The sequence below is a fragment of the Odontesthes bonariensis genome, chromosome 8 (assembly GCF_027942865.1).
Source record: "Odontesthes bonariensis isolate fOdoBon6 chromosome 8, fOdoBon6.hap1, whole genome shotgun sequence".
NCBI lineage: Eukaryota > Metazoa > Chordata > Actinopteri > Atheriniformes > Atherinopsidae > Odontesthes > Odontesthes bonariensis.
In genome coordinates this window covers 12,172,039-12,197,547 of record NC_134513.1, presented here as the reverse complement: position 1 = coordinate 12,197,547, position 25,509 = coordinate 12,172,039, and the positions used below count along the sequence as shown (strand labels likewise).

The 25,509-nt window shown below is 42.9% G+C and overlaps 3 protein-coding genes across 3 annotated transcripts; 2 read left to right on the top strand and 1 right to left on the bottom strand.

The window, feature by feature from the left end:
- The first annotated feature begins 1,892 nt into the window (after window positions 1–1,892).
- ucn3l (urocortin 3, like) lies at window positions 1,893–4,114 on the top strand. The gene is made up of 2 exons (XM_075472511.1): window positions 1,893–2,061; window positions 2,420–4,114. The coding sequence occupies exon 2, from the start codon at window positions 2,428–2,430 to the stop codon at window positions 2,884–2,886; it is 459 nt and encodes a 152-aa protein (XP_075328626.1). The 5' UTR covers window positions 1,893–2,061; window positions 2,420–2,427; the 3' UTR covers window positions 2,887–4,114.
- A 1,034-nt stretch (window positions 4,115–5,148) lies between these two features.
- Window positions 5,149–11,852, top strand: copg2 (COPI coat complex subunit gamma 2). Its single transcript, XM_075471741.1, has 24 exons — window positions 5,149–5,292; window positions 5,890–5,942; window positions 6,063–6,143; window positions 6,251–6,322; window positions 6,439–6,518; window positions 6,648–6,723; window positions 6,876–6,968; window positions 7,081–7,167; window positions 7,272–7,429; window positions 7,529–7,662; window positions 7,818–7,885; window positions 8,098–8,286; window positions 8,617–8,712; window positions 8,882–9,125; window positions 9,263–9,338; window positions 9,663–9,766; window positions 9,851–9,976; window positions 10,064–10,132; window positions 10,253–10,434; window positions 10,566–10,695; window positions 10,793–10,890; window positions 10,979–11,117; window positions 11,267–11,365; window positions 11,499–11,852. The coding sequence occupies exons 1-24, from the start codon at window positions 5,256–5,258 to the stop codon at window positions 11,627–11,629; spliced, it is 2,622 nt and encodes an 873-aa protein (XP_075327856.1). The 5' UTR covers window positions 5,149–5,255; the 3' UTR covers window positions 11,630–11,852.
- Window positions 11,853–11,869: 17 nt separating this feature from the next.
- mest (mesoderm specific transcript) lies at window positions 11,870–14,966 on the bottom strand. Its single transcript, XM_075471742.1, has 12 exons — window positions 14,875–14,966; window positions 14,518–14,710; window positions 14,355–14,434; window positions 14,191–14,268; window positions 13,955–14,091; window positions 13,818–13,876; window positions 13,694–13,734; window positions 13,530–13,600; window positions 13,354–13,455; window positions 13,192–13,268; window positions 12,663–12,726; window positions 11,870–12,336 (listed from the first exon to the last, which is right to left on the bottom strand). The coding sequence occupies exons 2-12, from the start codon at window positions 14,669–14,671 to the stop codon at window positions 12,219–12,221; spliced, it is 981 nt and encodes a 326-aa protein (XP_075327857.1). The 5' UTR covers window positions 14,672–14,710; window positions 14,875–14,966; the 3' UTR covers window positions 11,870–12,218.
- Between the last annotated feature and the right edge of the window lie 10,543 nt (window positions 14,967–25,509).

Here is a 25,509-nt window from a genome sequence, read left to right as displayed (position 1 = left end):
CTAGTTCAGCTAGCTCCCTAGTTCATGGCTAAGCAACCTGTCGGTTTGTCCTTGGCTGAGGTGGTGCTCCCGGGCTCTAGACTGATTGAAACTAACTCCGAACTCCCATGGCTCTCGACTGTCTTCTCCACTTAGCTTGTATTAACTTCTCATAGCTTGCTAGCTTCTTGTTTCATCTGTTCCTCCCGCTGCATGCAAAAGAACTGTTCAGCCCCATCCTGCAAGCAGTCAGGATTGACACTGATGGTTGGTTTTGCTCAAAACTCACCTTGTGATGCATAAGTAAAACACCTTATAGACATGTTAATAAGGTAAAAACTTGAATTTCAGTGGATGGGAACTTTGAATTATGCAGACATGTAAAGTTAAAACTTGTGGTCAACAAGCTGTGACATCCAAGGTGAGCCATATCGGAACACATGATTTTTCACCTTAAGCAACTTAAAGCAATGTAATGCTGCATCAGTTTAATAAATATATGAATCCGAAGAGGGGCATGTAATTACATTTCAGAAATCACTGCAGAGAAGCAGGAGTGGGAGGACATCTTGTTGCATACTGTGTCACAGTATGTGATTAGTCCAGCTGTGAAGACTTAAATTCATATTAATGAAGCAGAAGGAAGTTGCTCATTAGAGTTTTACCCAACGCTTCTTTGATACACTCTCTTCTTCCATGCTCTTTCTTCATTTTGATATTGCAACGTACATCACTGCAGGTGGTTCCCACGCTTCACATGTAAATCAAAACACAATGTTCTTCAAATATTTCAGATAAGTGGCTTCTTTTAAACTATTACACGTAAACATAAACAGCATCTAAGTAACACAGAATGGCTTCTATAAATACTGGTGTCATTCAATCATTTCAGTTCCTGAGCTCCAAGGTAATAATTTTTACTTCCTCTGATAATGCACATAAAAGTGATTTCCCTGAAGAAAATTGATGTATAATCTCCTTTATATTACATTCATTCATTTGATGCTGATAAGGGTGACAGTGCTCCTTATGTAGTTTCAATACTATGTCACTCAGGAGTGAATAATATGTGACGAGGAGTCAATATGGAGACATTATTGCCATAAAAATCGTGTAAAAATCGAATAAGCATGATATGTACAAAACTCTTAAGATTTGCACAAAGGTTAATTTTCACAATGCCCAACTCTTATCAATGTTCATAAACTGTGGTTAATGACTTTGATCAAAATGATTTACCAAATATTATTTGCCATTATTGACAGATGTAAAAGAAGCAAAAGAAAAACTCTTGCTAGAGGTCATTGTGTTGCTTATTTTGAGTATTTAAAGACTCTTCGTCTTTATGACCACTCCTTCTGGACAAAGCCTGTGGATATCCAATTTTTCCAATCAGAAAAAAAGATATCTGAATTACTTTAGGTTGTGTAATATCCATCTGAGTATCTGATTCGTCTATGATTTGATTAAAGATATTTTGCTTATCTAAACTGAAAATGTGTTCATTTGACGTTGGACTTTTTGGACTTTTTGTCCCCAAATATACTGTCCCAGCTGAGAAGAAATAGCAAAATATCTTTAATTGGAGCTGTCCGTGGTGCTGAACAAGTAACGTCACACATTTGCCGTGAAGCCAGTATCTAATAACCGGCAGTTTAAGGTTTAATAACGTGAAGACATTAAAAAAAGAATCTGGCACTACATGAAGAATTAAAGGTTTTCGTCGTCGTGATGCTTTGAGTCGACAAACAGGAAGTCGTAACTTTTTAAAATTATTTTTTCCATCTCTACATCACAACATCAGGGCCAATAGGAAGGCTCACAGCAAACCAAAATGTCAACAAGATGACGTTGTTGCTGGCGTAGGGCTGCAGTTTGATGGCTCATACTAAACGGATTCAGTGGGAATGGTCGAGCAAGTCAGTCTGCCGGTCAGACAGTGCGCACTGTTGACCCTCACACGCATTGTCAGTTTTGCAGGAATTGTTATTGGAATCTCACCTGAAGACTTCCTGTTGGTGGCTTTTCTTTGCGGGGACACGCTCTGGTTACCCAGTCTAACGGAATCTTTGGACAAGAGTGGTAAGAAAACGATTCATCTCGTGTTTTGCGACTCAGCTGCTCTTTCTCTGGTTTTCTTAGTGTGAACACTTTCCCGGGTGCAGAAGCTTAGAAAGCTCCGAATAATCCAACTTAAAACTAAACCTCACACGTGCAATCTTATTTTCCACAAGAGATTAAGTGTGAAGTACCTTTTCAGTGTAATGACTGAATTACTTACTTTGAAAAGACATGAGACCTTGCCCCGTTTATGGCACTTTAATTTTCACTCAAGTGGTGCATTAATACAAACTGAAAATTCTGGTGTGTTATAGATCAGAGAAATGTTCACTCGTATTTGCATTCACTGCTTTTTGTTTAATCTGTGTTGCTCCCATAGGACACAGTATGCTGTCGTCCCTGAAGACCCTGCTGCTGCTCTCGGTCCTGTGCGCACCGACTTCCAGCCTGTGCCTGCGCCTCTACCAGACCCGCTCCGATCTCCTCTGCAACGACCAAATGGCAGTCAGGGTCCGGAGTGACGAGAGCGAGCCCGGTTACTCCCCCGTAGACGGCTGGGGGTCCCTCCTGCAGTCAGCGGAGTATCTCACCTCCTCCTCTGTTGAATCCAGCAGGGAAAAAAGGACGTCAAGTCCCGCAAACTACCGCTTCATGAGCCGGACGAAGCTCAGAGGCCAGATGCTCCGCAACAGCAGCAAAGGGGACCGGAGGAGCAGACTGACCCTTTCCCTGGACGTCCCGACCAACATCATGAACGTCTTATTTGATGTGGCCAAAGCCAAAAACCTGCGAGCCAAAGCGGCGGAAAACGCGCGTCTCCTGGCGCAGATTGGACGGAGAAAATGAGACACGGACAACTTGATTTACAGTAGCAGACTCGCCTCGCCTCTAAAAATGTAAAGAATTACTTTTCACTCTAAAAGTAGACGCTCATTTGTTTTTTCCAGTGGAATGTTATCTAATTTAAAGCATCCACTCAAAGAGGTAGAAAATACAGCTTATAACACCACTATGATTCAGTTGTCAGCTGTCCTGTTAAATGTCCGTGAGTTGACTTGAGTTTTATTTTTCAAATCAAAGCACTAGAGAAAAAAGTAACATCTATTAACGTGTACAAGTGTTCCACACTTTGACAGAGCAATTGGAAGAAGTGAAACCATGAATGATTCTTTTTGTTTGTTTGTTTGTTTTGTAACACACATTCACAAGCAAAGAAATGCTCCAATGTTTGGCTGATAAATGGGACGGGTGGTTTTTGGCTTGTCCACGCAACATCAAAGCCCGGCCAATTGAAATATGATATTTATCCTTTCCTTCGCTTTCATTCATCCCAATATTTTAGCCTTTGTAAAGATAGTTCTCTCGATACATTGAAGTAACTGAGTTTTTCCAACCAAAGGGTCCCTGTCATAAATCAAGGCAGAATAACATCAAGAGTAAAAAGGGCAAATAAATTGAAAGTGTTTAAAAATGCTAATTTCAAACAGACGCATTGGTTTGGGGTGGGCAAAAAAAAGGGGACAATGAGCTTTTTTTCTCCCGATTTTATTTTCTTCGCTGTTACATTAGACACGTTATTTCAAAGCAGCGTTTTCTCTGATGGAAACAATTAAACGTTTGATGGTTTGGTGTATTTGACCTGCCTTCTCCTCTAATTGAAAGAAGAAGGATGAATAAAGCAGTTGTAATTCTCAGCGGGTTTTGCTTACACCAGCAAAAAGGATAACTGAAATGTTTTCACACTGTTGCATTTTATTTCACGTCTTTTAATTATGAATGAATTCATTTCCCTTTCTCTCCTCTGCCTCCCTCATCAGTCCATTCATTAACTTTGTTTCTGCTCAAGCGTTCAGTTGAGCTGTTCTTCTTCTCATCTCACACCTTCAGAGGGGAACCCACATGGGTCCAAATTACAGTAACATTGAGAGTGCCGTGAACCCTACACTGAAATTCTGTACAAATCACCTGCAAGATCATGAAATACAGTAAAATGCAAATGCATGTGAATGTATGTGTTCATCAGATGTCTCTTATTTTTCTACTCAAAATAAAGGGTTATTTTTCCTGAAATAAAGCAGATGTGACAACAAACTTTTGCCCCTTTGTGTACAATATTTTGAGCAAGCAGATATGAAAAACCCTTACAATTTATCAACCTCACTATCTAGAAAGCCTAGATATATTTGTATTCGTGTTTGTGCCTGACAAAAAGTAGTGATCTGCTGGAAAACCAAATGATGTTCGTGGCACAAACTGGAGGTCATAACTCCAGATTTGTTGTAGTTTCGCAACTTTACCACCAGATGGCACTGACGAAAGTGATTTAATTTTCAAATTGACGCTTCTTGCGTGACTTGGACGCTAATTTTCATTCAGTGGATCCAAAAAAATTTAATTGTAGCAAGCGTTCACGTGGAAAAAAAGCTGTCATTTACTTTAATTCATTCATTACCCACTTAAGTTTCAATCAGCTTTTGGTCTTTTCTGTTTAGGGGTAATTTATGCTCTAAGTAGCCTAGATGCCACTTGTCAACACTGGCTGATATTTTTCAGTGTAGATTGCATGTATCTTCCGACATAAAGACACAATCAAAAAAAGAAAGTAAGAAAGAAAGAATGAGAACATTTAAAAGTCGAGGCAAGTTTGTGGTTTGGGATGTTTAAAAAAATTCACCTGCATCAGACGTAACTTTCGCCATCTGGTGGTCATCTGGAACAGCTACACCTCATGTTTGCATTGGATCACATTCATTTAAAGTAGTTTTAGATACTTTTGATTATTTGCCATTTTGTTTGGACAGTTTATCTATTTAATGGTTGGCATCAGTAGTTATGGAGCTTGTCTAAAGAAACCCTCACACATTAAAGGCACAGGCCTTGGAATGAGGCGTTATCGTCTGTAGGTAATCACTTTTCACCCATGAAAACCCTTCGCTTTTCGCTTTTTATGTTCATTGGTTTTTTTAAAAAAGCAAATGTTATTTGTCACGCATCATCATGTCCAATGCGTCATAGACATAGTATATTTTGGCTGTGCAGTGTGTCTGAGCAGCCGACCCTGCCTCTGACAAATGAAATGCCTCTGACGTACCTTCCGTCGACGTGGACGCTCCAGCAGGAAGACTGTTGTCATTTTGGCTACGTGGAAGTAGCTCCTCTTATGTCTTAGACTGAGAGCGTACCCTGTCCTCAGCCGTTGTCCTCGTTCATTTAAAATGATTAAAAAATTTGACAAGAAAGACGAAGAGTCTGGTAAGCATGTGTAGTCATTGTTTTACATTCGAACTGCGTTTCGAAATATTTCGGCTCCACTGGTGCTGGTGTAGAACGCGCTGGAGGCTAACGCAGAGCTAGCCTGTTAGTTTACAAGCTACTGCTAACGCTGTTTGTCAGGGAAGCTGAACCAGACCATTAACTGTGATTTGCGAGTAAATTCGCGCATATGTACTTGTTTTATAGAGCTGTAACGAAGTGCTTTGTGGCTGCACTGAAATGTCTTGCCACCGTTTGTACTGACACAAAAGTTTCAAAGTCAGTTTGCCACATTTAGCGTAAGCTGACCACTAGCACGGCAAGCTAGGCGGTGTCTGCTATATCTTATCATGCCTTAGGTCAGTTATGTTTTTACTTAAAATATGTATTCTCAACTTATACACAATTGAAACATGTAGCAGTGTACTATTTACGTTTTTTAACGTTTGTCTTCGCGTATTTTTGGTTGCTTACTGGTAGCCTGAATTAGCACAAGTTGTTTTGAAATCAGCATTCTCATTGGTTTATTTAGTTAGAGGTTTAGTTCATTAGTAAGATAACCACCCCCATCCTCAAATGATCTGTTTTGGTACATAGGAAGCGGGTCAAACCCTTTCCAGCATCTGGAGAAGAGTGCTGTGCTGCAGGAGGTAATGCCTGCCCTTCACAATCTTGAGAATACGTTCCACGTTTAGTTATTTTATTATGAGTGTTATTCTTTTCATCATTTTGTCTTCTGAATCAAACAAGATGTTCTTTCTTGTTTGCAGGCACGCATTTTCAATGAGACCCCCATCAATCCAAGAAGATGCCTCCACATCCTTACCAAGATAATCTACCTCCTCAATCAGGTAAAATTTTTAACAAAATATGTCTTTCTTTTTTTTTACGTGTTGAGTCCATATTTGTTCATCCGTCTACACATTCTAACTTGTTTTCACACCCGTTGTTCATATAGGGAGAACACTTTGGGACCACAGAGGCCACAGAGGCTTTCTTTGCAATGACCAGACTCTTCCAGTCTAATGATGTGAGACTTTTTCCATTCATTTTATGATACATTTGTTAGATGGTTTTTACCTATCCTTTTTATATAAGCAACACAGTGCAGTACATAGAAAATACACTTGACTTTCTTTCTCTTAGCAAACCCTGAGAAGGATGTGTTACCTAACCATCAAAGAGATGGCAAACATTTCCGAGGATGTCATCATTGTCACCAGCAGGTTTGTGTCTAGACATTAAATAACTTTGTGTATTGCTTCAGTTTAAATAACCTTTTTTCTCCTTTGTTGTTTTAGTATGACTGTTGAGTGTTTTTGTAACACATCTTTTTCTTGTGTGGTACCCTGTAGCTTGACCAAAGACATGACTGGGAAGGAAGATGTATACAGAGGACCTGCCATCAGAGCCCTCTGCAGGATTACAGATGTGAGCACTGCGCCATTGAATTCTTTTCCTCGCTCCTATTTCCCATCTCCCATGTCCCGTCGTCGTTCCACTCAGTTGGGAAATATCCTCTGTACCTCCATGTTAACGCTGTGTTTTTTTTAATTCTGAATTTTTCTGTGCCCTCCCCACAGACCACCATGCTGCAGGCCATTGAGAGGTACATGAAGCAAGCTATTGTTGACAAGGTGCCAAGTGTGTCCAGTTCTGCTCTGGTCTCCTCACTGGTACGAAATGACACACTTTCTTTTTCAGATTAAACAAGCTCGTAGTGTTTAATATATGAAGTGAACGGTTAACCTGCCGGCGGATAACATCCCTGCTCCTTCTGTTACGCAGCACATGGTGAAGATGAGCTACGATGTGGTGAAGCGTTGGGTGAACGAAGCCCAAGAGGCGGCTTCCAGTGACAACATCATGGTCCAGGTGGGAAAGACAAATGCAGAGACTTTGTTGTTTTCAAACCGTCATTATCATGAATGTAATGTAATCGTGCACAGTCCTAAACTTATGCTTGTCTCGTCCTTTAGTACCATGCTCTCGGCCTGTTGTATCATCTCAGGAAGAACGACCGTCTTGCTGTGACCAAGATGCTCAACAAGTTCACCAAGTCTGGTCTCAAGTCTCCCTTTGCCTACTGCATGCTGATCCGTATCGCCAGCAAACTGCTGGATGAGACTGAGGGCGGGTGAGTGAGGAAACCTGCAAACACGGGGACTAATTCTATTTGATTCCCAACTCATGAATAACCTGTCACTCACGAAATGCATTTGATCTTTGCACACAGTCACGACAGCCCCTTGTTTGACTTTATCGAGAGCTGCCTAAGGAACAAGAATGAGATGGTGGTGTATGAGGCGGCCTCTGCCATTGTCCATATGCCCAACTGTACTGCCAGGGAGCTGGCCCCTGCTGTGTCAGGTTAGATACCGATTTACTCGCATCTCATTCATAAATGTCAGCATTTGTCATGTGCAAACACTAGTCAAAGGATTTCGAGTTATACTGTGAAACGAGCCGCTTTCCCACTCATCTTACATGCCTGAGAATCTAATTGGAAATGTCTCTCCTTGCAGTGCTGCAGCTCTTCTGCAGCTCTCCTAAAGCAGCCTTGAGGTACGCTGCTGTCAGGACCCTCAACAAGGTACAGCTTCATTCTCCATCCCATGTTTATTTATGTGTGTGATTGTGTTAAAGCGCACAGATGCTTGGCAAAAGGGTCCCATTCCGAGCTGCTCACATGGATATGGTTGAAAATCTTTGATAATATCGGAGCTTGGCACAAAAGCGCGACATGTGATTAATAGTTCAAAATGAATTAACGAATGTATAGTACTCCTGCTTTGTTTCCATCAGGTGGCCATGAAGCATCCATCAGCTGTGACTGCGTGCAACTTGGATCTGGAGAACCTGATCACTGATTCCAACCGCAGCATCGCCACACTGGCCATCACCACTCTGCTCAAGACCGGCAGTGAGAGCAGCGTGGACCGCCTCATGAAACAGATCTCCTCCTTCGTCTCTGAGATCTCTGATGAGTTCAAGGTGAGGCGGCTTCAACACAATTTAATTTAATCCTTAATTTGATACAGGCACATGGTTTGGCAGTTGTAAAAAGAGTACAGAGATCCAACTGAAGCCCCTCTACTTAAAAGTTGCTAAGTAATGTACCTTAGTAGGATCGGTGTGATTATTATATGCCAGAATATTGTCTTGCCCCTGTGAAACAAAAGTATTAGTGTGACAATTAGTGTTTCTATCCCAAAAAAGATTATTTACAGAAGTTGGATTTTCTCCGCTTTGCCCCCCTTTTTTTAATTCAGCTATTGTTATTTCCTCTTGTCGTAAACGTGTTTGATGTTTGGCTTATTTCAGGTGGTGGTGGTGCAGGCCATCAGCGCTCTGTGTCAGAAGTATCCCAGGAAGCACAGTGTCATGATGAACTTTCTGTCCAACATGCTCAGAGATGATGTGAGTTAAATAAAGTGCTTATTATCCCTCACACAGAACACAAAAAGTAGCTGAAGTAGAGCAATGTTCTGACCGCTGGTTAACCTCTACAGTTGATGTTGTACTTCTTTTATTTCTTAATACTTGAAACATACGAGTCGCAGTGATCGTATATCTTTCCATACTGCAGGGTGGTTTTGAGTACAAGCGAGCCATCGTGGACTGCATCATCAGCATCATCGAGGAGAACCCTGAGAGCAAAGAAACCGGCTTGGCACACCTGTGCGAGTTCATTGAGGATTGTGAGCACACAGTGCTGGCCACAAAGATCCTTCACCTGCTGGGTAAAGAGGGCCCACGGACCCCACAGCCGTCCAAGTACATCCGCTTCATATTCAACCGAGTGGTGCTGGAGAGTGAGGCTGTTCGTGCAGGTGAGACGGTCGGGCTCATCTGAAAATAATCTTTGACTGGAAAGCCAGGATTAGCTTCAGCAGCAAATTAAACTGTTTCCCCTGCGAGTATTTTATAAGCAGCTGAAACATCTTTTTTCCCCTTCTTCCCCCTTCAGCTGCTGTCAGCGCTTTGGCTAAATTCGGGGCTCAGAACGACGATCTGCTGCCGAGCGTCTTGGTTCTTATGCAGAGGTATTCACTTATTATTTGGATTTTCCTGCACTTTCTTAGAAAAGAACACTCGATAAACTTCTTGTGCCACGAGTCTTTAGTCCTGATATAGTCACGGATCGAGTCTGTTGCAATATTACCATATCACAGTGTCAGTAATAAGCACGGTGATATGGGAACTGATTTTGTTTCAGTGGTTGATGGCAGAAAGTGTCTCTAACCCTCTAAACTATTTTTAGTATAATTCATATTGAGGCTCAACCAGCCCTCTGAACAGAGGTTGGTCTAAAAATGACTGCATGAATGTGGGTGTAGTTTACATTAAACATGCGTCTTCTCTCACAGGTGCATGATGGACAATGATGACGAGGTGCGAGACAGAGCTACTTTCTACATGAATGTGCTACAGCAGAAGCAGAAGGCTCTGAATGCGGCCTACATCTTCAATGGTAATGACACAGCTACTTTAAAAAAAACAAACAAAAAAAAAAAACACTTGTTTGTGTTGACTTGTCTCCTTCTTTGTGTCTCAGGACTGTCGGTGTCCGTTCCCGGGTTGGAGAAGTCTCTCCACCAGTACACGCTGGAGCCTTCGGAAAAACCCTTCGACGTGAAGTCCGTACCTCTGGCCACCGCTCCCATCACAGAGCAGAAAACGGGTACAATCACTTGATTTCTCTTTGATGATTTATCAACCAAGAAATGTTTTCAGGAATCAAAACCATTTACTTTTTTTCCCCTCTCAGAAATGGCCCCTGTTGCCACCAGCAAACTTCCAGAGAAGCTGGCTCCATCACGTCAGGAACTTTATCAGTGTAAGACCCTGAGCTCTGTCCGTCTTCCATGGACGTGCCTTATGAAATGAGACCGTTATTCCCCTTCATCGGCAGATATGATTATTGAAATGCCCGTCTGTCCTCCGTTTCTCTCCGCAGCACAACTGTCGGCCATCCCAGAGTTCCAGGGTCTCGGCCCGCTCTTCAAGTCTTCTGAGCTGGCGCAGCTGACGGAGGCTGAGACGGAATATGTGGTGCGCTGCATCAAACACACCTTCGCCAGACATATGGTGTTCCAGTTCGACTGCACGAACACTTTGAACGACCAGTTGCTGCAAAAGGTTTCGTTTCCGATCGTATTTCTTTCTAACAAGAAACCGTTTGATTCTTGAATTTGGCTTTTTATTCATATGCTTTAGGATTTCAAGCAAAACTGTTTAAAACCAAAAAAATGTGGGATCCTCTGTTGTAGGTGGTGGTACAGATGGAGCCATCAGAAAGTTATGAGGTGATCCACTACATGCCCGCCGCCAGCCTCCCCTACAGTCAGCCTGGGTCTTGCTACACTTTGGTCCGACTACCTGACGACGACCCCACCGCTGGTAGGAAAACAGTAAATGCGGGATATAAAGGGACGGTCTAATGCAATTTCTGCTTGCTCTAAAAGTTTGAAGAAAATGTTGTCATGTCTGTCTGCAGTGTCTTGTACGTTCAGCTGCACCATGAAGTACCTTGTGAGAGACTGCGATCCCAACACAGGAGAGCCCGACGACGACGGTTACGACGACGAATATGTGGTACGCAACAAGAACACATCTACAAAAGTGTGAGCCTGTAACTACGGTGAAGGTACTTAAAGCTATGTTCTCCTCCACTGCCCTTCAGTTGGAGGACCTGGAGGTGACGGTGGCAGACCACATCCAGAAGGTATTGAAACCGAACTTTGGAGCAGCATGGGATGAAGTGGGTGATGAATTTGAGAAGGAAGAGACCTTCGCCCTGGCATCTGTACGAACTCTAGACGGTACGCCAGAACCTTTAGCGAGAATAATGCTTTTTATTTTTCTTGGAAATTCAAAAGACTGAATTTTCAGCACCCACCAGGGATTTGTACATTTCAATAGATAATCGCTTCCATTAACCAAGACGTGTTTTTGTGTGACTGATGTACAGAGGCGGTTGGTAACATCATCAGCTTCCTGGGAATGCAGCCGTGTGAACGCTCAGACAAAGTTCCTGAAAACAAGAACTCGCACGTTCTCTTCCTTTCTGGTAAGTGTTCCCTTTCTACCTTAACAAAGTAATCCATTCCAGATATGAGGAAAATTCAGAATGAACCCGCTTGTCACATCTTGGTGGTTCTCAGGTGTTACTTGATTGGCCGTCTCTCACCCTCTCTTCTCAGGTGTGTTTCGTGGCGGTCACGACGTGCTGGTTCGTGCTCGCCTGGCACTGGCCGACGGCGTCACCATGCAGGTGACGGTCCGAAGTACCGAGGAGACCGTTGTCGATGTGATCCTGGCCTCTGTGGGCTAAAACCGTAAATGTACATGCCAATGCAACCACATCCTTAAACATAACTTCTCCCCAGCTCTAAAGTTAAACCTATAATGTTATTGCGATGTAGTATGTTGACCAACAAGGACATTTACAGTTGTTTTCTAACTTCTAGCACAAAGTGTTTCCTTGCCGTTTGTTTTATCTGCTGGAAAATATTCTTTCATCTGTCACATCTGCAATAAAGTCTGTCAAAGTACAACACATCAACTTCTTATTAAACAAAACTAGTTTTATTTGAAGAAAAGTTGACATTTTGTCACTCGCATTGAGAAATGTTAAAAAAAAAAGTTGTTCAGGACTCGACAGGTAATGGAGGGAATCAAAATAGTGTCCCACAGATACATTCAGTGGTCACAAAACCAAACATACATTTACAGTAGTTGTCTTCTTCAGGGGATTCATAAATTAAGTTGAAGTTTTAGCTCACTTTAGTCTTTCATGGCAATAAATATGTCAGATTGGTGCTGGTAAATTAGTTTACAATCATCACTGGAGGTCTGATCATCTCTCGCTTAGTTTCTTTAACATATGTCGTTTATTTGCCAGATGCTGGTCCTTTCAGAATTCAGAAAGAGTGAATAAAATTGAAATATGCTTTTAGAAAACCTGTGGGATCTTCCAGCTGAGGGTAATGACTAATATGCTCGTCCAAAATGGTGATCGTGGACCTCTGCACCAGCTTCCTGCGGGAACAAAACACTAATGTTAGAAAAAGGTTTACAATCTGAGGGAAGTATATATCGACATAGACATGAGCTCTTCTATTCCGACTCAGTTTTTCAAGCAGTTTCGAGGGAAAATGCTTTAAGTTTATAGGGCATTTGCGAACATATCATGAAACTAACTAATCAGCAGGAACGAACTGACTGTTTTCCTGGGCAGAGTCGGCTCAAACCGAACCACAATCGTTGGTCATCAACGTCAAGTACACTTCTCTGAAGTTGTGCCAGAGGGAAGTGCGTCGCTGACGATCTGTACGAGGGCTGACAATTAGAGGAAGGGCACTTACTGGTAAAGGTGGATGAAATGGGGATGAGGGTTGACTGGGTCCAGGGGTCCGTAGATCATGTGCACTGAAACGCAGGGGAAGAAGGGACGAGAGGATGCCAGTGAGGAAAAGATGAGAAGTGGGAGGGTAATTGGAAAGGTACATACGGTAGGTGCCTTTGGCAACGTGTTGATCTGATAGAGTTCAGACTGGAGAAGTTAAATTTTGAATTGATGATGCCAGAGAAAATAAGCAGGATCCAGCCCCTTAGAAACATGGATAAAATTCATGCCAGTCCTCACGCTTTGACCTTGATTTTCTAAAACACGAACTCTGATTCAGAAACCAAGGCTTAATCCTTTTTGCTGCACTAGGGCAGTGTCAGCAGCTCCTTCCTCCCCCCACTCCCTCCTCCTGACCACCAGACCACAGATGGACAAGGTAGCTGCTCCTCACAAGCTAAGCAGCTTAGCTACAGCTCCTGGCTGAAGCTGCTCGAGGGAGTGCGTGGCGCACACAAAGGCTTCACAGCAGTCAAATGTGCACTTACGTGGGACCAATGTGGATGCGAGTGCGCCCACCCATCGATCTCTATGTTTTAATCTCTGGTTGATGTACTGGAGAATGCTGAGAACAGGAAACCACGAGTCAGTGAAGACACAGTGAACACATGCGTTGTCAGAGCCAAAAAAGGTAAGAAACAAACGCGAACCTGTCCAAAACCAAGTTGCCTTCATTGTGGCGTAAACCTATCCACATGTCCCAGAACTCAGCATCTGTGGGCTGCGTGTACGGACCAAAAACCTCCCCCATCCTGCCCAAAAGAAAGCAACAAAAATACATTTACACGTATGAATTACCTTTGGCACCGACCTCGTGCCCCCTTACCCTTTTTGGAAAATCAAAAAGTTGGTGAGGCGCGTCAGAATTGGAGCCAGGAAACTGGAGTCCAGCAGAAGCTTTTGGGGACAGAACAAAAAACGTTCGATCATTTCACACAGCGCGTTATATCGTCCCACATGAGCTGAGAAGTAGGATAAAAGTAAACTCACCCTTTGCAGAAACCGGGGGCGGTGCGTTTCTGGGAATATCCCTGATGAAAATAGAAGTGTCAGGACACACACAGACAAATATATATATATATATTTATAGTTTCACAGAAACAATGCACTGTACCTCCATTAGAAAGACAAAGGCTGTTCAAAGTCAGGTGACCTGTGCGGTTTTGGTCAGCTCTAAAGTACAGAGAAAAAGGTAAGTGGGCACTTCCCCATTTTACTCGGGTTTCTTCCATCCATCTTTGCCACCGTTACCTGTAGAGCAGCTCCAGGGCGACGGTGTCTCCGTAGTTGTGAGACACCAGATTCACTCGCTGATTGCTCAGACCCAAGTGGGCTGCAAGGGCCTCCACCAAGCTGGCCTGCTCAAAGATAGAGTACCTGTGGGGCATCTTTTATGTCACAGCACAGAGGAACAGCAGTTATGGGCAAATGTGGGGAATGTTAGAGTTGCAGAAGAAATCCAAAAAGCACACAGATATTCTTCTCACCGGCTTGTCGCTGAAGCCAAACCCGAGGAAATCCAGGGCAATGACGCGATTGAAGCGCTGTGTGAGTGGATCCCAAATCTGCATGGTGGGGGTCAAGTTTAAAACAAAAAAACAAGTCCCAAACAAAGCCTGTGCTTTAACCACTGATCATGTGCACGGAGTACCTTGATCCAGTCGTAACTGGAGGTGGGGAAGCCATGGAGCAGGATGACGACATCTGAGCTTCCCAAAGCACCGTAAGAGTCTGAGAGGGACATGTTGAAGATCCAAGAGTCAGCGCAGAGAAAGCGACCTGCGCGTGCTTTTCTTTCAAACACCGAAAGTTACCTTTGTAGAAGACATTCCTCCCTCTGAAGTGGAAGACCTCCCCGGCGCTGAGCCACTTGTGCAGGGCGGGTGTGAGCTGGGGGGGCGGAACGTGCAGGTAGACGGCCACCAGCGGGATGCAGATCAAGCCGACATGAATCCACCACTCTCTCATCTTGAGTTCAGCGGTGTGAGGCGTGTCTCATTACTGCCTCTGAGAGGGGGAGTCACAGGCAAAAACACAAGACAAGCAGCACGTCGCAGGGTTAATGTTGGAGGTTGATTGACTAAAGTCAAATTTGCCTCCACACGGGAGAGAGAGCAGGAATTAACCAAAGAATTGGAGTTCATTTGAGACAGACAGACGTGTACACTTACGACAATGCCGTTAATTGACTTTAGCAAACCTTTGCCCCGTGCGGAGGATCCATTGGAACTGAATAAATTCCCGTGGAGCCGGAGCGGAAGTGCCGTTTGTCAAAGCATAAAAAATGTTAGTGAGGTCTCACTCTGTTGGTTCTTCCACGAGAAAAATACTTTCAGCGTTTCATCATCGTTGAAAGAGCGGGCATGTTGGGTGGTTGTGGATTCCATTGATTAAGACGGAGTACCTCACCTTAATAATATACAACCTTTGCAGATTAAACAAAAACACGAAGAAGACTTTTACAGCCACCTGCTGGTCCGGAAGATCAGTAGCATCATCTTAATTTGATGAACGTGATCAAAATAGGGTCAGAAAGATTTTGCACCTGTACAATGATGTCCACTTGTGTAATTGTAAATGTAAATGTACTTTATTTATACAGCCCTTTACAGACAATCCTTATGGTGTACGAAAGTGCTTTACAGCAGGTAATAAATAAAGAGAAGAAGAAGCCATTCAAAACAAAGTTTTGAAGTTGTAAAAATATTTTGTTTCTATGTAAAAACATTTTGTGCACGTGTAACAAAGTTTTGGAGTTCTAAAAATAGTTTATGTATGTGTAAAAATATTTGTATCTGTGGACATATTTTGTGCACGTGTAAAACTCAATCCAGTGGGCACACAAATTTCCCACCTTCAAGTGCGACCGTGAAGTTACAAGTTGCGCGAATGGCCAATCTGCTTACTGACTTGACAATCAACCCGGTGCGCACCCACGCGCCAACTAACCATCCAATCAAGGAGCATCAATTTCTGGCGGCCGGGATCTGAGCTCCATCGACACTCAGCGGGCTCAGGTTAGTACTGATGGAGGAAAAACAGGGTGGAGTCAAACGCCCCTGCTCAGGTGAGTTAATTAAAGGTATCGGTAATTTAACGATATAGCGAAATCAAACGTTTCTTGATCGCCTGTATAAATATAGCTTTTTCCCGTGAGTCACCAATATTACATTTCTATTGGCCCTTTAGTTGAACTCCAGCTCTGGTCCCACTTTAGTTCAGACGAGCATTTACTGAAAGCTCTGTGGCTGTTGCAGTGAGCAGGAATGTCAACATGTATTGTTTTACACTGAGCGACGTCACGCTTTGTTAATACTTTACCGCTGTTGTTTCCTGTAAGGATGGCAAATGCAATAAGGCCAGAATCGTTTGCACAAACGTAAAAATTAGTAGAACTTTAACATCATCCATGATAATCCTGATCAGTAGCCAAAGAAACTGTAAATAGAAGGCGCTCGCATGACGTTAAGCATTTTCTGGCGCATAATGTGACGTTTAAGAACCTAAAACGCCGTTTCTCCCAGTTGACACGGCAACACATTACCGGCGTTATCAGAAATCTCCACTTGGGCCGGAGGTTTTAGAAATAATCGTTTTCTGTGATTAAAAACGGGGTTTTGGTGTAAATGAGAGGCCAAACCGCAGGAAAATATCTGCGTCTTCCTATCGTGTAAACGGGGCCTGAGGAGAGGCAGGCATGACGCTGCATTTGGTCATTTTTGTTTTCTTGTTGCATAAGTTATTGTATTGCATTGTAATACTTTTGTTGTTTTCTCCAGAGAAAGGTGTCGCTGACCAGAGGCACTTTCTCTGAATGCGGGTCAGACTTGTGATTCAGAAGCAGCTTGTTTTTATGTTCCAGCAAAAAGCCATGCAGACCCCTAAATGGACACTGAGATGAGGTACTTTTGTTTTATTTTTAAACTTTTAAGAGGATTTGACCAATGAGACCCTCGGCATGAACTTGTCAGAACTTGTTTTTCCATGAATACAGCATTGTATTTGCTCTGTGAAATACTTTTGTAATGTGTGAGCCAGCTTTGTCTATTTTTGTAGTTAAAAGCTTCCTTCCACGTGCAACAGCGTCATCATTCATTCCCGCTGTTACTTGAGGAAAATGTTTAAACCCCAAATCTAGTAGGCCTATGTGAAGTGTCTGACAAGAAAGACAGTTGACCTGCTGTGTGCTCTGCACAGCAGTGGACAGGAGAAGGAGTGTAGGGACTCCACCGTCTGGATCGATGGCATCGGTGTCCCAGATGAGTATAAAGCTAGAAACCAAATAGCTGCAGGTTTTGAATGAATTTTCTCATGGCCTGTGATTGATAAAAATGTGAATTGGGTTAATCATCTTTATTACAAGCGGCAGAGATTTCTTAATGATACTTATGATGCACTTGATGGTTTGGATGTACAATTGGCACCAACATGTCTTCTGGGAGTTTTTTTTATTATATTTATTTATTTTGTTATTTTTTTTACAAGAAATAACATCAAAAATCTTCAAAAATGATTGTTAGTGTGTCCATCTGTCTGGAGGACAAAAAAGAGAATGAACATACATAAGACCAGAACACTGTCCACTCACATGTGCCCACACAAACGTCTTTTCTCTATGCACTGTGTGCAGTTGTCACCAACTATTTGCTTTTGGCTGTGGCCATTGCACACTGGGGTACTGCATTTCCAACAGCAATTGGTGGCTTAGCGATCTTCGTTTCTTGGACACATCTGGCACCCCTTTCTCTTCTGTTGGCCGCCTGTGCTTCTCTCCTGTTGCTGGTTTGCAGCTCCACACCTTCCCATTGCTTCAGCGATGTAGGTTCGGGGTACCTTCCAGTCGACTTTTCATGTGAGGAGTCACAAGCTCCTTTGAGAGTCTGTGAGGAAATGTCGCTGTACGTTGGTGATACCTGTGGAAAATTCAGGGTGAGTAGGCGTTTAGAGTGGCTACATCGATCATGTTGCACCGCAGCACAATGGGCCACCTCTGTGTCTGGCGCTGGCAGGTGTAGTTGCCAACCATCTGATCAACGGATTCTACACCTCCTTTGGTCTGTTTCTTTTGGCTGTTTTCATCCACCATCTTGTTGTGGTGCATTGTGCTGAGAAGCACAGCAGCCTTTCCCTTTTTCTCTGACAGCTCATCATGGTCATGCTGCCATTGAACCCAAATTCAGTGCTGTGGCCCTCCCTCGACTTGGAAGCCTTCATCACTGGAGGGATGTCTTGCTTGTTCCGTCGCAACGTTCCCACAATAGTCAGACCCTTCTCCAGGAGATGCTCTGCAAGAGGCACACTGGTGAAGAAGTTATCTGTGGTGGTGTTGCTTATACTGCAGTTATCTCTCTTGGATCTTTCCTCTTTGACCTCTTCTACTCCACGTTACAAACAGAGCGCATATAAACTCTTGCATCTTCCTTCCACAGTTGGTAAGAATAGAAGGTTCCCTAAGCAAACCCTTTAGATTCTATAGGAAATGCTTGGGGTCATTTTAAACCCCGCTTATGAAAAATTGGGGTAGTGACACAAAAACTGCAATTTCTTAAAATGTATAAAAACATTAAAAAACAATTCAAATGGCCTCAAGTCACAAACATGTTTTATGAAGAATACCTGGAATATGGAATTGTAAAAACTTTTAATTTCAGAGATTTTGAAGAATAACACAACCCTCGGGGTCATTTTTGACCCCACTTATGCATCTAAGGGTGAAGTGCTTTTGTGTCCTAGAAGCTCGCTTTGGTGTTGCTGCATGCTGCTCTGCACCTCCTCATGCACTCAGTGTCCGCTGCTGGTAGGTGCGCTACGTTCATGCGTCCTCTGATGAGGCGCTGCACGTGCAGCAACCGGAACAGCCTGACCGGTATGCAGCGTGGTGGCTTCAGCTTCCTCCTCCAGCCATGGTCAGGTGTTCATGTCTGTTTTGTACTGCAGGGCAAAGGATAACCGAGCAGCAGCGCTACACCCGCTGACCTGCAAGAGACCACTGCTGCTTTTGCTTTGCTTTGCTTGGGCCTTGTCTTTGTGGGTTTGCTTTGTTTTGCCCCAGCCACATTACTTCGTTTGGCGGGCTTCGCTGTGGGTCTCCTAACTGGGTCAATACTCATTTGAACTGTGTGTGAGACACAGGCGGTATACATTTCTTTGGATCCTTTGTTAATCGTCCGTGATTTGGCAATTTGTTGTTCTCATCATTTGTGATTCTGTAGAGCTTTTGTTAAGCCATTTATCAGTGTTTTATATTATAGTGTTTTTGCTTAAATTTAATTATGTTTTGTCTTTTCTTTCAGTATTAGTTTTGGTTCAGTTTTCTGATTATAACCTGCTGCTATCATCTCCCCTCATTCAGGTGCTGAGTCTCTGGTGCTGGACTGGTGTGGCGGTGTCCCTCTTTTGTTTTGCACGTCGTTTGAGTTTGCTTCACTTTTACTTGTTTCACGTGAGGTGCTCCTTGGGTCCCTTTCTTTGGACAATCCATCATCGTAAGTCTCAGCCCTGATTGGTTTCCCTCCTTGATCGTTCCAGAGTGAGTGAGGTTTTTACCCTTTTGTAAATTGGGACCAATAGAATTATATTTTGTATTCTAAACCGCGTCTCTGCCTCATTTTCAACGAACCGGAGTGCCTCCTTTTGTTTTCTTTTTTGGGTTGAAGATTTAAAATGGTTCCCTGGCTGAAACTCCCAGAGCGGCGTTGTCTGGTAACGTTAGAATCTTCAAACTGACCTCACACAGACGGCAAACAAGCCACTTGCAAAGTGTGTTATCAGGATAAATGATGCCGGCTCAACTACGTCCAACTTCATCAGGCACCTGAAAACGCACAGGGACAGGTCAGTCTCTCTGTAATGTGAAAGGGAAACTTGGCGTGTAAAGTGTAAACTATATGCATATCATGGCTTCTTTGTTCACTACACGGCGTTGCTGATTTATCTGCAGCAGCCTGTGAAATTTGCAAAGGACTTTGGTTAAGTAGCCAAGGTTAACAGTTACCAAATGAATTGCTAAACCAAGTCTACGTGGATGTAGCTTAACATTAATTTAATATCTGTTTTAAAATAGCCTACTTTTACAAATTTTATTTTTGTCCTTACCGGAAGTTATATCTAATTACGTATCTGCTAGCTTGACGACCTCTTTGCATCTGTCTCTATACTGCCATCTGGTGGCCATAAGCTGTAACTACACCCTGGAAGTCGGTATGAACATTGAAGTGTGGGAAATCTTTATCAAATGAGGTTTTGATGGAAGAGAGCTGCAGTCCTATTAATATTTTAACAAAACTGTCATTTAGTTAAGATTATGAATGCTGGTGTTTTACCACATTAAATTTATTATTACTCAGTGAAGATGGATAGATCAGAGCATGGGCTTTCTGTCCGAGAGGTAACAGAGCTTACTACATTGAAAAGATATTAAGTAGGACCAGTTTCAAACCTGCACAGTAACTGGTAAACACCTTTAAGGATGAAACTTCTCGTAAAGATTGTTGAACTTTGTCAGTTTGAATGTTTTACTGAAAGCATTGTTGTCCCGTTGTCTGAAATGGAGTGAAATCTGATACAAAGTCATTTTGTTAACATGAAGGCAACCAGCTGCAGTCCACAGATTCAGTCTATATGCTGTGAGCAGGGCGTTTCTGCCCTCTAGTGGCCACAAATGGTATGTACAGGAAGGTAAATTTAAAGATGTTACAAATGACTAACACTTCTGGTGGTACCTTTCAAAATAAAATCATATTAAGAAACATAATATAAAGCTATTTGATCTGATAACAGCGTAGACTTGTTTTATTTAGGAGTGACTGAATGTAAATAAATACTGCTCAGATGTTGTCCATGAACTGAACTGTCAGATCAATAAATGTCTTCAGAGAAGGCGAGCTGTCCTCCCGGATCTGAGCTATGACGGATTCACGATTGATGAGTTTGGTCCATCTCAAGAGGAGCTGCTGAGGTTTCATGTTTTTGTACATTTGCTCTGCAGACCTGCTTGTGCTCATATTAACTCTACAAATGTTGCACTCGTATTAAACTCTCTGTTGTTTCTGTTTTGTTCTCTGATGTTTGCAACACATAAGTGTCATTAAACTGAAGTTCAACAGCAGACACAGACACAGGATTTAGGAAAGAGTGTTTGTTCAGGCTGTTGGAGCTGTCAGCTGATGAAGCTCGTGACTGAAACATTTTCATGCTTAACTCTCAAAGTAAAGAGCAAAATTCTCCCAGACCAGATAGTTCAGAATACCTGAAAGAAGCTTGGTGTTGCAGGGCTTCACAAGTTGCAGATATTTTTGGAAAGGAAAGGCAGAGTCGTTATGACTGAGAGCCCTCCTGTAATTTTGTCAAAGCCACCAAGAGTGAAATGCTCTAAGAAAGAAGTTTACTTGTTTGCTTCAACAGTTCAGGCTGTTAGCAGAAGGCTTTAAGTCTGAAAGGGATTTTCTGAAGGCTGAAGTGTGCTCAAGAAGCATCTCAGCTGTGTGGTCACATAGCACAAACTGTGAGAGCTCAGTTTGGGAAGTCTCAGGGACCGAGTTCAAATCTTTACCAGGTTCCATTCTGAAGGCCGAAACTAAAAAAAAAAAGACAAAAGCTTCAAGAAAGACTAAACTACTGTCAGGGAGAACAGCTCTGTCTGTTAGAGATCAGCTTGAGAAGGCAGATGGACAGAGTTCAAGCCTTTTCCAGGTTCCACTCAGTTTTTCTCAGTCTTCAAATTTTGAAACCAACAAGTCAGAGACTTTATTAGGATACAGAGCATGAGACAGAACAGTCCCAACCCAACACGAAGAAACTGAACAAATCAAAGACAGTTGATGAGCAAAGCTGCTTCACAGGAAACGTGTTGGAAGACTAAAATATAGTGTCTGTAGTTATGAGTCTCAGAAAGCAGCACAAACAAGCGGAGGCATAGCTCAGAAGGTTATTTAATGGCTCAAACTGTGACTGAGCAGCTTCTAGTTTAGTTTGCCTTAAAGAAATAAACTCTGCAGTTCAGCATCTGAACAGAAAAATGTAAGCAGCTCAGAAAGGAGGCTGAAGCTGTGGTTTGGTGGTTCAGGCAGATACAGAGCAGCTTGTGGAAGCAGAGGGAGGGCGTTCAACTCCTGTGGATGCTGCTGGCTTTTAGAAAAGGAAGGGCAGGTTGTTCAGCTCAGAGAAGGCTGAGATTTATGAAGCCAAAATTAAAAGAGAAACTTTAGGATTCAACCTTTCAGTGTGTAGTTGAACAGCTCAGGCTGTTGGGTTTTCTTTGAACCTCAGAGAACGTGGAAACCATGATCACAGGACTTAAAGTTCAACAAAGTTGCTCAGAAAGAGTAGCTCAGGATGATGGGATGCTGCCTGGGATTGGAATCATCATGGGTTCAATTCCCTCAAATGCTCTGTGGACTTCCAGGTTTTATTCTTTAAGGAATGTAATCAGCATCGCTTTCAGGGATAGAGACCAATGATTAGAGAAAGGTTCGTGTGAAACTGTTACAGGGCAATTAGCTCAGCATGATAAAACACTGAGTTGGTGTTTGGGATAGTGGGGTTCAAAGCCCACAGCTGTTAAAAGCTGGAAAGGGTGCATAGTGGAGCATAGAAGAGGAGCATAGCAGGGAGGGGTCTCTGAAGAAGAGGGGAGCATATCTGGAGAAGGAAGGGGGGCCCTAAGAAAGGTGAAGGAAAGAGTAGCAGAGAAAGGAGAAGAAGAGAGTAGCATAGAGAGAGCAGAAGGAAAGGGGCCCTGAGAAAGGAGAAGAGAGTAGCATAGAGAGAGCAGAAGGAAACGGGCCCTGAGAAAGGAGAAGAGAGTAGCATAGAGAGAGCAGAAGGAAACGGGCCCTGAGAAAGGTGAAGGAAAGAGTAGCAGAGAAAGGAGAAGAAGAGAGGAGAAGGAAAAGGGGCCCCGAAGGAAAAAGTTGCAGAGAGAAAGAAGGGGGCCCTGAGAGGAGGAAGAAGAGAGAGAGAAGAGAATGAAGGGGGCTCCTGAGAGAGGAGAGGAAAAGGGGCCCTGAAGCAGCAGGGGAATTGGTTTAATACTTTAAACCTTCTTCTTGGGTGAAGGGAGAAAGTCCCTTTCTTCCTCCTCAGGGCCCTCTCCTTTTTCTCTCTGCTACTCTTTTTTGGGGGCATCTTTTCCTTCTCCTCTCAGGGGCCCCCTTCTTTCTCCTTTTTCTCTCTGCTACTCCTTCCTTTGGGGCCCTTTTCCTTGTCTCACTTCTTCTCCTCCTTTCTCTCTCTGCTACTCTTTCCTTCACCTTTCTCTATGCTACTCTCTTCTTCAGAGACCCCTCCCTTCTATACTATGCTATGCACCCTTTACAGCTTTTAACAGCTGTGGGCTTTGAACCCCACTCCCCCAAACACCAACTCAGTGTTTTATCAGACTGAGCTATCTACCCTGTAACATTTTCACACGAACCTTTCTCTAATCATTGGTCTCTATCCCTGAAAGAATAAAACCTGGAAGTCCACAGAGCATTTGAGGGAATTGAACCCATGATGATTCCAACCCCAGGCAGCATCCCATCATCCTGAGCTACTCTTTCTGAGCAACTTTGTTGAACTTTAAAAGTCCTGTGATCAGTTTCCAAATTCTTGACAAAATAAAAGCTGCTCAGTAACAGTTTGAGCAGCCAATCAAAGAATGAAATTTACCAATTTAAAGCTATCAATCTGTCAAATTTATCAATCTGTCAATCATTTCCGTGTCCGGCCCGGTGAGGTTTCCCGTGTTGAGTCAAATGAAGCCGCAGGCTCCACTCCTGGTGGTGGCCTCTAAAACCAACAGTCAAAGGTCAGATTGAAAAGGATCCCCAAAAGTTCTTGAAATGTGAAAGGACCTGTGGTGTGTTGTGCGTGGCAGGGAGGTTGCCATCAGTAGTGGGAGAGAAAATAGCGCCAAGCGATTGTCAGGTCTGACTTTTTTTCCTGGAGAACGATTTTGTGATGCAAATGTATCACTCTTTTGACGCATATTGTTTTGAGAAGCAAAACGCTTTATATTTTAAACCCCAGCCAACTAGCCGGACTACTTTCATCAATGCCAAAACGAGGCCGGAACCCGAGCTCACAGGACGCAGTAGGGGGTAAGTCAATGTTCATAAACGATATTGCTAATATGGGATGTCATACAGCTTCATGTCAAACGAGGCGAACTATCCCTTTCTGGATCATGCCCCGTTCAGTACAAATCCCTGGATGAAGAACAGCTGCGGAAGTCCCCAGATGAAGCTGAAGGTGCCTTGATGAAGACAAAGACTGGCTGTGGAACACCCTCAATAAACCTAAGTCCCATTGAGATGGGCAGTGTCCCTCCCTGAGGTTCGAAGAGGTGCAAGGAGGGGATTATGAAGCTGGACGGGAGAAGGGACTGAAATGTTTGCGCTAAGTCCCACCAGCATTAGAACATAGGGACTTTAATAAAAATAAATGAAATCCTCTGAACAAGTCGCCTTGTGTTATCTTGGCTATAAACCTGCTCATTAGACCACTCATTAGCGCTATCACTGATACATCTATCTCTGCTGAACACGACCCTAGAAAATCTCTTTACCTGAAATGAATCTCATTCTAAACCACAAAAAATACCCTAATCTATCATAACTTCTTTAAGCTTATTGAAAACACAAAACTAAAACACTCTGAACTTATAGACGAGCAAAGTCCAAGGCACACTATGTGTGCAAGTCATCTTTAAGCACCATATCCCAACAATGACAATTTCCAAAGCACAGACAAACTATTTATTACACCAAAATTAACACATTTCAAAGGAGGACAGCACAAACATTAATATATACAAAATATTTAAACGCAGTAATTAACGTCCCTTGATGACAAAGCATTGTTTGCCAGGATCTGCAGCTAACTTACAGCTACACGGTTTCCCTCTGGAAACAATTAAGTCTTATTTACATAACACCAAATGTCATCTCAACACACTTAAATAATATACTTCAATTCATTGAAATCAGCATTCAGTTAAATTAATTCATTCACACAGAGCCAATTCAAAAACTCTTTCCTAACTAAGAAACTTCTCTTCAGTCCAATACTGAGCGCAAGGCAACTGTAGGAGGAAGAAGAAGAAACCTGCATCAGAAGCAGGAAGGACCGGAATGAGGGGACTCCAGGCCAGGGACACCTGCTGAGAAAGACAAACTCTGTTGGGAAAATATCCAACTGTGACATCTTTAAGACATGATGGAGCTTGGTCATTTAGGGCTTTAAATGCAAGGACAACCATCTTAAATTCTATTCTGAATTTAACAGGGACCCAGTGAAAACGAGCTAAAACTGGAGAAATCTCAGCTCAATAATAAACAATCAATAGTGTGTCAGCTTTTTTTAAAAACCAAGTTGTGCCTAAAAAGTCACTTTTCCCAAACACTCAATCATCTCCCTGGACTCCAGTGTGGAACCGTCGAAGCTCATCCATCATACTCAACCACCAGGAAGTGGATGTACATCTCAGTCAGGGTCTTTAAAAGCTTCTATTTGGACATTGATAGAGTGCTACTGTTTGCAGTTGACAAAAGGGAACCCGTCAGGTCAAGGTGCTTTGATACACAGTCAAAGTAACCTTCAATTAGAGCATCATTTAAGTCAAACAAAATAATGTCAGCATCATTATGAGCTACAATGTATATATCTGATATCTGGAGGCCTGCTGTGTAAACGTTTTAAACACCTGAAGGGGAAATATTATTTACCCCGTAAAATGTTAATCTGTTATGATCCTTATATTTGTGTGTGTGTGTGTATATGTATATATATATATATATGAGACTTAATCCATCAACTATATCTCA

Bases quoted from the DNA above. Each gene is read 5' to 3' on its own strand.
- ucn3l (XM_075472511.1), top strand. From the start codon at position 2,428: ATGCTGTCGTCCCTGAAGACCCTGCTGCTGCTCTCGGTCCTGTGCGCA.
- copg2 (XM_075471741.1), top strand. From the start codon at position 5,256: ATGATTAAAAAATTTGACAAGAAAGACGAAGAGTCTG. The intron at 5,293-5,889 runs GTAAGCATGTGT...TTTGGTACATAG, and splicing joins CAAGAAAGACGAAGAGTCTG to GAAGCGGGTCAAACCCTTTC. The intron at 7,430-7,528 runs GTGAGTGAGGAA...CTTTGCACACAG, and splicing joins CTGGATGAGACTGAGGGCGG to TCACGACAGCCCCTTGTTTG.
- mest (XM_075471742.1), bottom strand. From the start codon at position 14,671: ATGAGAGAGTGGTGGATTCATGTCGGCTTGATCTGCATCCCGCTGGTG. The intron at 13,877-13,954 runs GTAACGGTGGCA...TCTGTACTTTAG, and splicing joins GCCCTGGAGCTGCTCTACAG to AGCTGACCAAAACCGCACAG. The intron at 13,269-13,353 runs GTTCGCGTTTGT...TCCTGTTCTCAG, and splicing joins GGCAACTTGGTTTTGGACAG to CATTCTCCAGTACATCAACC.